At 44.0% G+C, this 15,912-nt stretch overlaps 2 protein-coding genes across 2 annotated transcripts in view; one reads left to right on the forward strand and one right to left on the reverse strand.

Moving 5' to 3' along the window:
• LOC126563591 (dendritic arbor reduction protein 1-like) overlaps positions 1–12,905 on the reverse strand; it is a 110,727-nt gene extending 97,822 nt beyond the window's left edge. Inside the window, exon 1 of the mRNA XM_050220236.1 lies at positions 12,792–12,905. Within this exon, the coding sequence (XP_050076193.1) occupies positions 12,792–12,845 (54 nt within the window). The 5' untranslated portion in view covers positions 12,846–12,905. The remainder of the gene's footprint in view (positions 1–12,791) is intronic.
• The window catches only part of LOC126563180 (selenoprotein F), an 805,869-nt gene that overhangs the window by 614,805 nt on the left and 175,152 nt on the right, over positions 1–15,912 (forward strand). The window lies entirely within an intron of this gene.

Here is a 15,912-nt window from a genome sequence, read left to right on the forward strand (position 1 = left end):
CACACTAACACACGCACTCAATCGTTACGGAACGCGGCGATACCACGCAGCATGATCATATGTCACCGGTGCGTACCATTTTTGACTGCCTTGCTGGTTGTTTTGTGCCCGTGTATGCGTGTCTATGTCTTTTCGGTAAACCTCTCCACCGATATGTAATGCGGGACGGGAAGAGTTTTATTTGTTTGACCAGTCGAGCGCATAATAACACTTTACCGGTTCGGTTTATGTTATGTACGAGTATCGACCGATGAGCTGGCGATGGCAATGGTGCAAGGATAGCAGCAGACAGCATTGCAGAGAAGCGCGAGGAAGCATTAATCTGTATGTACAAACGTGGTCGTAAGAAAGAGACCTAAGGGTGGCCAAATTCCACCGTATCTACAAAGTAATGGCCACCCTTACAGAGGAAGTTGCCGAACAGACAGGCGCACACAAAAACTGCTTGTTTGCTTCACCATTTCCTGCAACATAAATATCATCTTCCTCGAAGCATAAAACAGCTCCAGTAGTTAGTCTTCGAGCTGGTACTCATCGATTGAAAGACATTAGTAATTCTATTTTTCTGTCGATTGGAATTTCAGTTTTGAATCTTTAAACATCATCAGAAAATGAGTGAAGAACTTGTAGTGAAAGTTTTGAATAAATACAAAATTGATTGGGAACAATGCTCTGAGCTCTACGATCAAGGTTTTTGTTTCGTAGTATCAGGTTCAGGCGGTTCAAAGCACGGTCATGACACACAACCCGCAATGGAACCCTCATCGATCCGATGTCGGCCATTTGCATTCTTCGGCATGCGCATTCCGTGCGGCGAATAGCTGTGCTGTGCGCTTTTGCGAAACAAACTGACGTACCCCGGGTTACTAGAGCCCTAGATTGTTTGCCAAACGTGTTACAAACACTGCACCGCGTGCCGCTGATATTTGCCCATCGCGAGGAAACGCAAACATCCGACACCGGTCTCTCACGAGCCGTGCTCCAAAATATACTCTTTTCGGTTGTCACAAAAATTTTAACTTCGCCGATCTAGTCGATCTAACAGTCAATGATGACTCGAAGGAAAAAAGCATCAATATGTTTAGGATGTTTTGCTCGGTAAAGTTGACTCGGTCTCAGTATTTTTTGACGCGTACGGGAAGTGCTATTGGTGCTATTAGAAGCCGAACTTCCGCTATCGGATACTTTCAGAGCCCTCATCCGTATGTGAACATTTTGCCTTTTTCCCCACATAATCGATTTCATTTCACGTTACTCTGCCGGCAATTTCCTCCCTAGGTAGATCATAAGTGCATTGATACGCTACATGACCTCACTGCCTTTTTTGTGTGTGTGTGTGTGTGACATGTGATCCCCGCTGCTACAATGTCGCGCTGGACGACCGTTTTGAATATTAAAACTAATTTATTCCTTTCACTGACGAAGCATGAATATTTTTCGCTTCACTGGGTACTCCGGTCATGCGTTTAAGTTCGGCCGATTTGGAGGAGGATTTTTCCAGTGAATTTACCCCTATTTCGTTAGGGATGGATGGGCGCGATGGATGGGAGCAAAAGTATTAATGATCAAGCGGAAATTGCCACAAAAAATAGACTAAACATTGTGCCAATCAATCGATTATCAACTTCCCATGAAGGAGTACCGGTTTTATCACCGAGCAATTAAATAATTCAACAATGAACTTTTGTCTTACAGACTTTGAATATACAAATAGTTTAAAATAAGCTGTACAAGCTTCTTTATTTTATTATCAGACTTCATCTTTCAGTGTCATTTTGGATCTACCACACTCCTCATCAAAATATGTGAACGGCTTAGAAAAGCTTTGCAGGCAGGATATTTAGGTTGCAATTTCGTTGAGATCATCGTACGGCCCATATCCTTTCACACACATCCTGTATATTGAAGTCTCCTAGAGAGAGGTCAATGTAGTTTTTAAAACTTAAAGTTCGCAGGCCCGGTGGTGCAGGCGACAGCAGCGCCGGTCTTCAAACGGCAGGACTCAACGGCAGGTTCAAATCCCATCAGGACCGTCTTCTCGTAGTGAGGATTGACTACCATACTAGCAAGCCAGTCGATGGCCGGCGTGACCTAGGAGGTCGTTAAGCCAAAAAGAAGAAGAAGAAGAAAACTCAAAGCCTCTATGAATAAATGAAGCAAAAAAGGCACTCTCTGATGTTGGCCCCTTTGAAGTTTGGAAGGCCTGAAGGTGTTATGGATGATGTTTTTTTGTTTATTTTGATGGCTTGCGCCGTACTGTCTATTATGGATGACTTACTAAACACATATTCTCCAACTAGTTATTAAAAATCGAAACTAAAATAGAAATATCCTTACGACTAAAATCGTTTTACTACTTCTAATCTATTTACTACGTTAGATTTTCATGGGAATAGTTCAACCGTGTAATAACATGCAACCAAATCTAATCAATTGCAACACCCTACTCCATCCAGTCAAAGCATTTAAGTCGCACTGTTTACGGATTGATTCGTTCTGCCAGATAAATGACAAAAGCGCACAGCGTAAAAGCGTCTCGTTTCGTTCTACCGTGCATGGCAGTTTATCACTTTTCACCTGAAGCCTCGCCCTGTATCCTAAATCACCACCCAGCCTGTGCCAAAAGCTCGCAAGCTCGCTGAACATCCGCTCGCAACCAACCTCAGCATCATCATCATCATAAGTCGGTTATTGGTTTTCACAATTATACACACCACACCAGCTTAGTGTAGTACGCGCGATTCACCAGTAAAGCCGAATGCGCCGCCGCCGGCATGTACGGCATGGATGAATCATCATGCATGAGAGTTTGCAGCGCCGTCGCAAGTTGCAGCTGACTTGCTGGGTGGTTGGATGGCTGACTGACTGACGGTGCACACCAACAAACCGGCCAACACCGTTGTGGCAAAGGAATTAGCGAATTTTAATTGCGAGATGTCTCCGTGCGCGCTGGCACGCTCTCGCAACCGTACGGACGGATTTCCTGCCAATCAGCAAGGCCTAGTCGAGGGTTCCATTTTTCTTGTCCCACAGCCCACAGGACTCCCCTGCGGGGTTGGCCATTATGCACGTTTCTGGGTGCCCACGTACTGCGCTTTTCACGCTTCTCTCGCGATCGCTCGCACACACCGCAAACGACGATGACATGATGATGATGCCCCGCTAGGCGTCGAATTTTCGTACCAAGCATTCCAAGTGGAGTGCGGAAAAGTAGATGTTTACGATGATCGTACCGTATCGGTTTTGTCTACCCTGGTACACTCGAAACTATGCAGTCCCCGTGTGGCAGTGGAAACCAATCTCGTGATCTGGCTGGTCGGAATTGGAATAGGGTCCTACGGTTTCGGTATGGAAATGAATTAATACATTACCGTACGGCACTGCAGATGCTTGTTCGTTTATTGACTACGGTTAGGATCTATTCGATGGCAGCTCTCGAAAAAATATTTTTCGCCTCCCCTATCGACTCTACCTTCTCTAGGCTTTGTCGGGGGCTTTACCACCACACTGCCCCACACTATTGCACAAACGCGTTTTTAACCCACTGCTCTAACCGGGTGCTCCGCTACCCATTCGCGATCGCTTTGCCGATTGAAGTGCCTAGTTACGACTCCCTAAAAGGTGATAAATTTGTGTGCTCATTACGGTGGGCATCGAATTTTATTTTATTCCAGTGAACCGTGGGTTCCGCAGGGAACAATCTCGCTTTGCACAAAAAAAACCCCCCCATTTTGGCTGGGTCGAAGCAATCCAATAACATTTGGCCCGAAAGATTGCAATGCACCAGCGTTGTTCCGACGCGAGTTGATTGGAAGCGAACCCAGCGCAAACGATCACACGGTGCGGTAGAAAACATCGGACGAAACGCATCGGAAAGGGCATTTCGAAACATGGTGCCGCAACGCCACGCTTCGCTGCACCCGGTGGTGCTGTTTTGGCATCCTTCCGCTGCCGGTATGGAAGCGGAAACACATATTACCCAGCACCGTTTACGTACCGTTTTCATGCTTACTGAGCAATCGAGTATTATGGATGGATAAGCATAGAACGGTGTCTTTGGTGTACGTAAAAACCAAAGATTGAACCAGTTGCTTCAATGTTCAAAGAACATCCAATAAAATATGTTCATCCATTTATTTTGTTTTTGAATTTTATTATATACTGTTTTGTATTTAAAATTTGTTGTCAGAGGTGTTATTTTTGTATTTTGATCGAAATCGCAAATAAAATTCAGTTAAATTATTGATTAAATATTTATATATAAATATCGATTCTAATAAAAGATCTCATCGGGCGACTCTGTTAAGATGGACTAACCATACACTCCCGGACACATAAAACCGTTCTGCATGTCGATGTGTTCTCATTCAGTTCTTTCATTCATTCTCGTACCAATTGCACAATTCCGTTGCCGAGGGACTTTTGTCGTTGAACGTATGCGCAACATTTTCCCTTCTATGGTTAGACCACGACGGCGGGCACAGATCGCTTACGGATGTAACGGGTTGTGCGTAGGCAGCAGGCCAAGAAGAAGCTTCCACACCGGCTCAACCTCACGACTGCATCGTACCAACTCCCTAGTGTTTGGCAAACTAAGCCTCTGCGTACTTTAGGTTTTTTTTTCTTCTTCTTGCCGTTGCAGTTGATTAATTATGAGCGACAGACAAACTCAGGACCAGACTGCACCGTTTCCCTTTTGTGACCCGCTGCGACAGCACGTTGCACACGGGATTGCACTTTAACCTGATTCTTCGAGGCCAACGCCTCCAACATCGATGGGATCGAAAATGTTGGCGCTTCTTCGTCAGCGAATCCGTTCAGTTTTGCCCACCTTCCTCGTGCAGCGTACAGTTCGCAACAGTTGTCAGTTTGGACTTCGGAACTTCGAAAAGGCAGGCCAGAAGAAGGGGCAAACTGGCAAGAGCGAATAGAGGGTTTTCCCATGTCGCTTTCAATTAGACACATCGGTCCCCGGGGGAGTTCAATAGGGAAATCGATTTTCACATGAATTTCACGCCCGTTTACTCACTGCGGACAGTAAAACTGGTGGTGCGCATTGTCTTTCCCCGAGGCCCTACCAGTTTCGGTGCTAATGCGATGCAAACGCGAGGGAGTATTTGAACGAGTTGATAGATCGATCAATTTCCCAATTTGACCTGTTGACTTGGGCGCCCCTCGATTGGCCTGCAATATGTTACGGTGCATGGTTAAAACAAAAACCCGCGCTGCCAACAAAACTTCACAAGTGGTAACGCGCAACAGTTTGCTGGGAACCCCTTTTAGGCTTTTCGTTGGTGAAATTTATGAATGTAAAATACGAGCCGTATCAAATGTGTGAGAGGTCAATGTATTTTGCACCTGTTGTATTTTCGAATCGATAGAGTAACAATAAAACAAAAGATAGAAAATCGTGTGGGCTTTTATGAATAATATTCTAGGAATGATTTTACTTACGGGAATACTTAATTTTACTCAAAATGATTGCTTAAAAAATTGATTAAATTAATAACACATACTTAAATAAACTTTTTCATCATTTTAGTGATGTAATGAATCCTCTCAGTGATCACAACTTTTACATGAACTCCAACAAGTGATAGCGTTCTGATGGCTTTCAGAAATAGATGTTTCTGTCACTCCATATCCTTCAATTCTCCCTCCGTTTTCCGGCCCAACAGTGAAGCAAAATAAAAACAACAGTACATCCACCGCCAGCCATACATCATTACAAGGCGACAAATCGTTGCCGGCTGATTACTGCGTGCCGTGTTCTTGGCAGCAGAAGAAATCAACCCACCAGTAACAGGGGTCTCCCACCGAAATGAAACCGCACCACATCGTGGCAGAAGAAAATCGTGATTCAATTTATTAATCAGATTGTTGTACACCGTAGCACTGTAACAATCCTGCCCTCCGTGCTTCCAATAAAACGGGACAGACACAAAACTCCGAACCGCGGGCACGGTACCCTTGTGCATGGTGGCTTCCTGTTGCACTGCGGCGACCGAGCAGAACAATTGACGGTAAGAATTGAATCATTTGCACAAAATTTAATGCAATTATTCATGTTTCTTTGCTGCCCACTTTGCCAACCCGTTCGTTGCCAGCCGCCCGTTACATTTGCAACTTGCCAACTTCACCACCGTTCTGTACCAATCGATCGACAACAAACCGTGGACTATGGATGAAGGGTGAAGAAGAAAGGGAAAGAAAGGCGAGGAATCGGTAAGCTAAAGACACCAACAGTTGACGTTATCGCACCGACATTATCTATAATTGAATTTGTTTTAATTTCCGCCCAGTTACTGAATTTCCCTTCCCGGAGTGAATACAAGATCAACTTTTTGTTCCTTCCAGAGCTAACCTTCTGCTCAACGTTCGGCAAGCTCCATAACACTGAACAATTAAATTCAGTTTAAATAATGAAAAACCAATTCCCAACGTCTTACAGTACAGGAAAAATGAGCATTAAGCCTTGTGTTCTATTTGCTAAATTAGAGAACGAACGATTTATAGCTGTGAATTGAATTATCTCAAGAAAAGACCTACAGCAACTACGACAGAGGTCATGCGTTAGGGAGTAGATTCGTGCGCTTGCGCACCTAGAAATCACCCGAGTAGCAAACAATCGTAAAACTCACAACCCAGTAAAGTAATGGAATGATTCGCTTCGCGAGGTCACTGTTGTCTAATCGTTTCCGCGGGCAAAACTACAAAGAAACAAAAAAAGCGCAACATAAGACATGCTCCCTGGTACGGTGGCCTTCCGGAGGGTTTGGTAAGGTGGAGCTGCTGCCTTGGACATCGTTTCCAAAGATATCGCTACTACCAACTTGCATTGGGAAGCGATGGGACACAATGGATGTATGAACTGTATCTGAATGCTACCGCATCAGCTGTGTTTTGTTCGTCGATAGTTTTATCATTCACTCCAATCATGATCTTCCAATTGATCTACCTCAACTTCACTCCGCTTCGTAGAAGAATAGATGAAGGAATTACAATAAACAAAAACAAATACAGGCAAATGGATGTACGAGGAACGAGGGTTATGTTGGAAGGACAACATTAGAGGAAACAAAAAAAGAAGCATTTAAAAAGAAAAAAAGATACGGTAATGTGTCAATGGTGTGACATTTGACTAAACATCGATGCCTTTTTGTTTTCATTTCGCCTGCGCCTGCGCTAGCTGCTGCTGTTACGGCAGCGGCTACAGGGCAATGTAGTGTAGCAAATTGCAGCCCGACATCAGCAAACGGTTGCATAATGCAATGCCGATGCAACGGGATTGGATTGGATGTGGAAAATCATGAAAAATGCAGTTGCACCTGCAGTCGCACCGTTGCACAAATCGCATCGCATGCCGCGTATCGATGCTGACATTTGGGAAACGAACACGGAAAGTATCGCAATTGCAACACCCTGCGAACAAAACGGCGGCAGCGGGTAGCATCATTCCGCTTCCACTCCCCCACGGTATCACGACGAGAAAAAAAGGTTTTCACTAATGTCATTATGCTTGCATGCTTGCGCAAACAGGTTTTTCGGCGTGCGCACTAGCAAGGATTGTTCGCAGGTGAAGCTGACATTTAACCTTTGGTAGTTTTTGGTACGATCGGGTTCGTGTACGATCGGGTTCGGGATGTGTGGGAAAGGGTCTAACAGTGACAATGGTTTTAAATTAATTAAATTATTGAAGTACATGATAGATTAATGGATTTATACATAGTTTTTTAAGGGGAAGGGAAAGTTATGATGAAATATTTTATGAAGATGAAGGCGCTCTTCCCGCTCACATGTTTCATCGAACGAATGTCTTGATTTCCAAAACATATTGAAGTGTCTTAGGAGTATGTTTATCTTGAGATCCTGTAAGGAGACAGTTTCACTTCCGAAAAGTTATCAGCCGATTAACTAAAAATCGTTTTCCATCCGGGACATCAGAGTTAAATAATGTTACTTCCGTGTCCCAACCGGGAAGTTCAACTGTGTACCAACCTCGAAGGTTTTAAAAAGAAGATGTGATGATGTCCGATCAAGAAAACGGTTATTGCTCTGGTTGGTGTCGGGAAATGAACATTGCAAACGCTTGCACAAATTGATTTTTACTCATTCAATTCCTGTTTACATATTCAAAATCAACAGATGACATTTAACTTAGATGACTTTCATGGCTAGGGGCGGCTCAATGGTGTAGGCAACAGCGGCACCGGTCTTCAAACGGTAGGAACGGGGTTCAAATCCCATCCGGACCGTCCTCCCGTAATGAGGACTAATTATCCAACTGTGTGGTATTGGCAAATCGAGCAAGCCATCAGATGGCCAGCGCGACCTTAGAGGTCGTTATGTCAAAAAGAAGAAGAAGATGAAGAAGACTTTCATGGCTGCTTTCCACAGACTTGCTATAGTCCGGTAGATGATGCTCTCATTGTGATTAAGCTATAAAGCTCATCATAGCTCATTGAAGAGCCTGATAAAGTAGAGCAGTGTTTGCAGTGTTTTCCTGACATTTTTTAAATCCTGATTGAAGATCTTGTGCTTGCCGGAGACTCTGATCGCGATAGAGCCCGAGTGGGAAGCAGCGTGTTAGTCGACGGCGACAACCTCGAGGTAGTAGAGGAGTTCTGCTATCTTGGGACTGTCGTAACTTCGGATAACGATGTCAGCAGCGAAATCCGGACACGCAGTGTCCTGGGGAATCGTGCCTACTACGGCCTTCACCGTCTGCTGAGATCCAGAAGACTTCGAGGCCGCACGAAATGTGAGATATATCGCACACTGATTCGCCCGGTGGTCCTATATGGCCACGAGTCTTGGACCATCCGAGCGGAGGATGCAAACGCTCTTCGCGTGTTTGAGCGTCGCATCCTCCGGACCATCGTTGGCGGTGTGCTCGAGCATGGAGTGTGGAGAAGAAGGATGAACCACGAGCTTGCTGAGCTATACGGAGAACCGGACATCCTGATGGTAGCAAAGACCGGCAGGATACGATGGCTGGGGCATGTTATGAGGATGCCGGACTCATGCCCCGCCAAGAAGGTATTCTTCTTCGGCCCCCAGTTCGGCACGAGGCGTCGGGGAGCACAGCGAGTTCGTTGGCTCGATCAGGTGAAGGGTGACTTGTCGGAGATCGGTTAGGGAAGCTGCAGCCAGGGATGGGAAGCTGCAGCCAGGGATCGAGCTTCCTGGAAATCTATTGTTGACCGGGCCATGTCACGACGACGTGCTCTTTAAAAGAGCAGGCCAACATGAGTGAGAGTCAGTGAGTGAAGATCTTGTGCATCAAGATCAAATGCAGAAAACCTCAAAAAATGCTATTATTTCTACTTTTGCTATTATTTTATCGATAAGAAGAATTCTTTATTAAATTCTGCTAGGCTTTAGGGAGTACAATTAAATGGCATAATCCATTCGACGGCGACGATATCAGTGTTTTCCCAGTTATATCGGTTAAAGAAATTGACAATTTCTTAATCAGTCACATACGCAGCTCCAGTTTGGAATTGAAATGTGTGAAATGGTTGCTGTAGACCTCAGTAAACCCATGTTTTACACATCACGAATTTACAGTCAATTCGTCAATTCGACAAGTCAATTTGAACTATACAAAGCTTGTTGTCCGTTTTTCGTTATTTTCGAAAAAAGATATCAACGACGTGATAAATCTAGCTTGCTTCTATTACAAACAAAAGACGAATTGTTTCCATTTGAAGGAATGAGCACAAACCATATTTCACTATCTTTACCGAAATGGTAAATAACTCCGTTCCACTATCCACACTTCAAACGGTCACCATTTATTTCGAGCACACCTGACCCTCGGCGCGAGCAGCTGATATGGAAATCCGCTCACGGTTCGCTGTCCGAAAGCAAACGACACCGTCATCATCATCATGGTCATCGATTTATTTGATCGATCGGCACGGGGCTGTAAAATTCGCATAATTTATCCATCGATTAAAACCACCCAAAACAACAACAAAATCGAACCACCCATACCGATCACGCTGCGCTTATCTCATTTTCTTTCGCTTTTATTCGACATGACGTTCTAGCGCTTCCTGTGCCACCTTCTAGCGTTGTAGATTGTATCCGGCTCCAAAAGCTTCTTCAATATGTCTGCCCCATCCCCATCTATGCGGGCGAAAACGTGCGGCAATCGTGCACCATTTGCCCTGGTTTCTCTCGCGCTGAACCGACGTTGCTTCGTACAGTTTATCCTCGCCCAGACGATAGGTCTGGGCAATCCTCGTACAGTCGTACTCATCTCGTGTGCGCGGGATCGTGCGCCCAGCTCGATGAGCAAACTAATCACCATCATCATGCTCCTCACCGCAGCACCACAGCGCCCAACGGACTTAATTTATTGATGATCCACCGTCACTCTACGTTTCTCGCGCAAGAATTCACTCCCTGATGATTGGTGGCACACGCTACGCACCAACCGGCTGAACGACCGGTGGGCTTACTGCCCCGTTGCCCAGTGTGTGGATTATTGATAGAAATCATTGATTTCCAGAGAGCTTGCGAGATCATTTCGTTGGTTTTTATTCGTCTGTTTCGTATCGACTATTCGACCCATCGGTTGTCGTTTTTGCTTGCCCTCCTCGAGTAGGGCCAATCGATGATAATTTATTTTACCTATCAATGTACGGCTTTTAACGCGCGTCTAAAGCTAATAAGCAAATGCACGTGGTGTATGATGGAGTGAGCGATCGAAGCCGTCGGAATTTCACGACACCGTAGGACACTAGGCGTAAAAGAGGGTCGCTGATGGCGTTCCGCTTCCGCCCAGCCCAGTGGCATCTTTCGGCAAATATTTGTGTAGAAAGTGAGCGCGTCTTCAATCGTGCCGAGAAGCCGGACGATGCATCTGGTGTGGAATACGGATTTGCAACGACTTGCGGTTAAATGTTGTCTTGACGCTCAAGGGCTTAGGGAAGCTTCTTGGCAAGTGCATCATAAAGTATACATGGCCAATTTACCCACCGTGTTTGGTGATATTGTAAATGTTGTTATGACGTTGTTAGCACTTTTATCGCTTTATAAACAGTGCTTTACAAGCGTTTCTTTACATCGCGTCGATAAAACTAATCGCTGGAATATAGCCCATTAACGAATAAAAATTGAGCAATAATTTAAATAAGGTGGAATTAATGAGCAGTTTGTTTAGTTATCTGCCTATGTGATGAAAATTTGGTGTAACTAGCAAATATACCTGCAAGCGAACAATAATAACCCTCTAAAGAGCTTTCTAAACCACTGCTTAAAAAGGAGGTTTTACAGATTTTATATAGGAGCTGTCAAAAACCTTCTTTTCAGCAGTGGTTAAGGAGGCTTTTTAGAGGGTTTTGCTAGTAGGGATGTGACTCTTGCCAGACTATCACAGTGCGGAACCAAGAAGTGTCTCATTTACTGATGCACCTATACCATCACTGTAACACCGACCTCCTAGACGGATCTAGTCCTCCACTCTGCAGCTTCTGGTGTTGACATCACCGTCCACCACATCCTTACCGATTACCACGGGTTCTCCATACACCGAGCCAACTACCAACTAGACTCCGACTTTGCAAACTCTTGCAAAGACACAGAGATCAAACTCATCCGTTTTAATAGCCTTTCCAAAGAGATTTTAATGTGTATCGCGTTAGCTTCACAATGAAGGAACCATATCAGCAATAGCCATAGTTTAAACTTTAAACCATATCTGCAATTATTTTTAACCCTAGATGTAGTTATTTACCCGAAAGAGGCAAATGAGGTCTTACATAAAGACCCAAAGTCTCTATAAAATAAACAGCAACAAAAACTCAAACAGAAGTAGCAGTGATATGTACGTTTCTAACGTTCTGCAGGGCTGTTTCGGTTTTTGTTTGTAATATTCGCTTCTTGCCTTAACGCGTGTGAGTGAGTGAGGTGTATAGTGGTAACTAAACTAATTGCTTACGGTTTGGGACTAGATCGTAGGATCTAGATACAGGATCGAATGTCCAGTTATTTAGGCCACATTTTAGACAAGTAATCCAGGTGTAGCATGCGAAGACCTCTAGAGTTTGGACGCTCCAGAAAGAATAGAACATCTTTCTTAATGACTCTGAGAGTCTTCAATTTTCGATTCCAAAAAATTGTGCAACACTGCTAAACTCAAGTAATCTGCATCAAGAATGCTACAAATGCATCTGTAGGGATTTTAACTAACCGCCCGTCGGTCAGCAATACAAAACAACAAACACAAAATTAATAACTTCATGCACATCGAACTATATCAATCAGATAGAACAAATTACGAATGATATCTTGCACATTTTGAACAGACTCAGCAATCGATCGCACCACGTTTTTCTCAGTTGTCTTCTCAGTTACTGAAGAGCTGTCCAGAGAGAAGGTGCAACCAGCTAAACCTTGCGTTCAATTCTTTCTAGAGGTTTGAGTGTCCTCCTACCCAAGGTAAGGCCTCAAACTTCTGAACATCCAAAGTCGCCTGGCCGACTTGCTCCGCCGATGAGCATCGAAAGTCCTCCTACCAAAGGTAAGGCCACGATGTCTCCAACGTTCCAGTAAAGAAGATTCTCATCTAGAATCTTCAGACTGCCTGGACAGTCAAAGAGAAGAAAGATATTCACGTTGTTCCGTTTTCGTCGCGATTAAAAATTCGTATTTCTTCTTTTCCACCACATGGCGTACCTTGACGCGTCCGATATCGTCTTCTTCCCCACATTATGATACATTTCTGTGTACAATAAACCTTTCTTTGGATAAAGAGTAAAACATATCTCTGATGAACATACCTGCATTACCCAAAAACTTGTAGACGGTACTATTTGATCTCCTGCTGTATCCATAAAACGATGTCCACACCAAATGTTCCTATCAGTGAGATCGCAAACGATCCACGCAGGAACAGGTTTGTGTTCTAGGTTATTCTAGATGTTCTAGGTTCACTTTCACAAAATACACTCACTGCGCACAAGTAAACACCAGTTACAATTACAGAACCAATAACGTTACGCAGGCAATGCGCACTGAGGCGACATAACTCATACTATCCACAGATCGAATAACACTCTATCACTGTCTCGAACGGCTTAGCTGCAAGTCACACACCACTCTCATTACCATGTGTGATTAGACCATCGGTCGATTTGCACATCCGATAACGCAATCAGCTTCCGCCCCGTACGAAACTTGCACCGCCTGCTGCAACCGGTAATGAGTACCACCTCACGATTAGTGTCGGAAATTTAAGAACATTAATCACACAAACTTCAACACGATTTAGGAACGCGCGTGGCGCGTAGTGGGTAGATGGATGAGTTTAGACCCTCCAAAAGTGAGCACGTTCGAACTTTCCAACAGACCGAGGTTTACCTTAAACACGCGTAACGATGTACGCCACTTATCACTAATTATTCACTATCCGATCATGTAATTAGTTTGGCATACAATCGTACGGCTTTCGGAAATGTACACTCAAATTTAACACCGGCAGGGATATAAATAAAACTCACAAACTTGTACCACTCGAACGGTTTGCGCTAAACAACCATCAATCAACACACGTTGATAACACGATCGATCAGGTTCTTCGATAACATTCTATCGACTCGGGTGGCCTGGTGAGTACTGATGTTCAACACGGCCCAATAACACCAGGTATCGCTAGCAATCGAAATTCGCAAGCAAAGCACTAGACAAAATGTAAGATGAATCTTCTAACGACACGAAATCACACGATCACACCGGATTGTAAGCGATCAAGTGACTAGCGCGCACTTTCACTTGGCGCCGAATTACGGCGGTGATGCGATCCAGATATTACGTAGTTCCAACATACGTCGAGCATGTGGAGAACAGGCTCACGGAGCGTTTGCGCGTACGTCTTCTTCGCGTGCTGGTTTATCGACACATGACTAAATTCACTCGAGTCCGACTGACTCGTGTAAATTGCCAGATAGTGGGGGTACATTGCCGGCCAGCCAGCGTGTCCAATTGGGACCTAAAGAAACGCGCGCTCGTCGTTTGCCTGAACTATGTTGTCTCTCGCGTTGTGGATGTGTTCATTCTCTCCGTTGCACACTACTTCCCTACAAGGACATATATTTTGCAAAATATTCTTAGAATGTTTACTCACTATCGTGAATGTCTCATTTTGTGTTTTTTTTTTAAATTAATTTTATCCTATACCGCTGCTGATAATGATCGATTTTATCATCGTAGTTTTATAAGAATAAAATGTAAGTATCAAGTCAAGAAGTATTTGAAAATTATACTATGAATATTACAAACAATTTTACTTCAAAGGCTTATTTGTTGGGAAAATTTTGAGAATCTTTTATTTTGATTTCGATTAAAAGTGTTAGGTACCGCAGAAAGAGAATGAAGCAACAGTCATTGATGAACATAATGGATATATCAAAAGATTTCCTCTCATCTCATCAGAGAGCTAGCTCATGGTTCATTCTCTCACACAGCCAAACTGTGCGGCTCTTAAATGCGCGTTTCGCGCTCATGTACTCAACAAAAAAGGAGGCGTGTCCCGTACTTTGTCTATGTGTGTAGCAGTTCATTAGCCGGTTGTGTTCATTAAGCAGCGTTACTGTGCGTTACAAGGAAAATGTAAATTCCTTGTTACTTCACCCATTACATAGCATCATCGTGCGGAGAAGAATATTGAAAACAGGATTTAACGAAACAGTGAAGGAGGAATCAGGATCAGCGGATATCTTGAATGAGAAACGATGTGATGTAACTTATTCTTCATAATAAACTCGTGCGAAAGAGGTTGAATCAATTGTCCATTCCTCCTTCTTTCCATGTTTTTTCATCCTTTTCCCGGTTCAACAGTATTGTCTTCGTATCCAATTGATCCTCCGTCAGAAATATCATCTGCTTCTCCACCTCCCTCCCTCTCCTAAGAGCCGCACTTGATCACTCTTATACTCTGCTAATTCTTCTTCCCGACTTAACGACCTCTAAGGACACCTCTAAGGGTACCTCGTAGTTGGAGAGTCAATTCCTCACCTCTGTGGGACGGTCCGGATGGGATTTGAACCCCGATCCTACCCCGTTTGAAGACCGGCGCCCTTGTTGCCTACACCATCGGGCCGCCCCAGTGATGTAAAGGCTTACTGGACTATTTGATAACACACAGTCGTCCTAGTCACTACGGGAAAACGGTCCGATTAGGATTTTATGTAGGGTCATGTCGTGTGAAGACCGACTCAGAGATCATCTCGGCTACAGGGCCGCTTCCTTAATCGCTTCGATTTGTGATATTTGTCAATGATGTCATATTTGGTGTTCTAATTGTTTTTTAGACGAAGCAGACGTTCTTTCGTTTCCTCTCACATGGGAGCTCTGCAGATTGCATCTCCAAAATGTTGTCTCCAAAATCACCTCATCCTTTCTACATCTAAATCAACTTCATCTCGTTCAGCCGTAGCCACAATTATGCATGACTATTTCCGCAAAAGAGTTAAATTAAGGCTAATTAGAGTGGAACCGTCAAGAATCTATATGGTATGGTGGATTCGAAGCTTTTGTTTTAGCACCGCATATATTCCATCACGTCTAAGGCTAGAAAAGTCTGCTGGTCTGCTAAAACGCTTATCAAGTGGTTTTACAGATCCGTTGCTGCTGGATCCGACATACTGCGGTTCAGCCAATGTGAAATTACTTTACATCGTACGTTTTCAATCGCTAGTAGCTATTTAAAGGTACTCGTACTCTCAGCGAGTAGAATAATTATATTAATACACTCCTTGGGATTTATGTTCAATACCAGTACAAAACGTGTTTTTTTTTTATTTAATGAAGGACAGCCTGTCCGTATTGTTAGTACAAGAAGTGTTGAAAATACTATAAAGAATTGAAAGGAGAAGATCGAAGTGTGGGAAACTAGGGAAGTGT

This window comes from Anopheles maculipalpis, chromosome 3RL (genome assembly GCF_943734695.1).
Source record: "Anopheles maculipalpis chromosome 3RL, idAnoMacuDA_375_x, whole genome shotgun sequence".
NCBI lineage: Eukaryota > Metazoa > Arthropoda > Insecta > Diptera > Culicidae > Anopheles > Anopheles maculipalpis.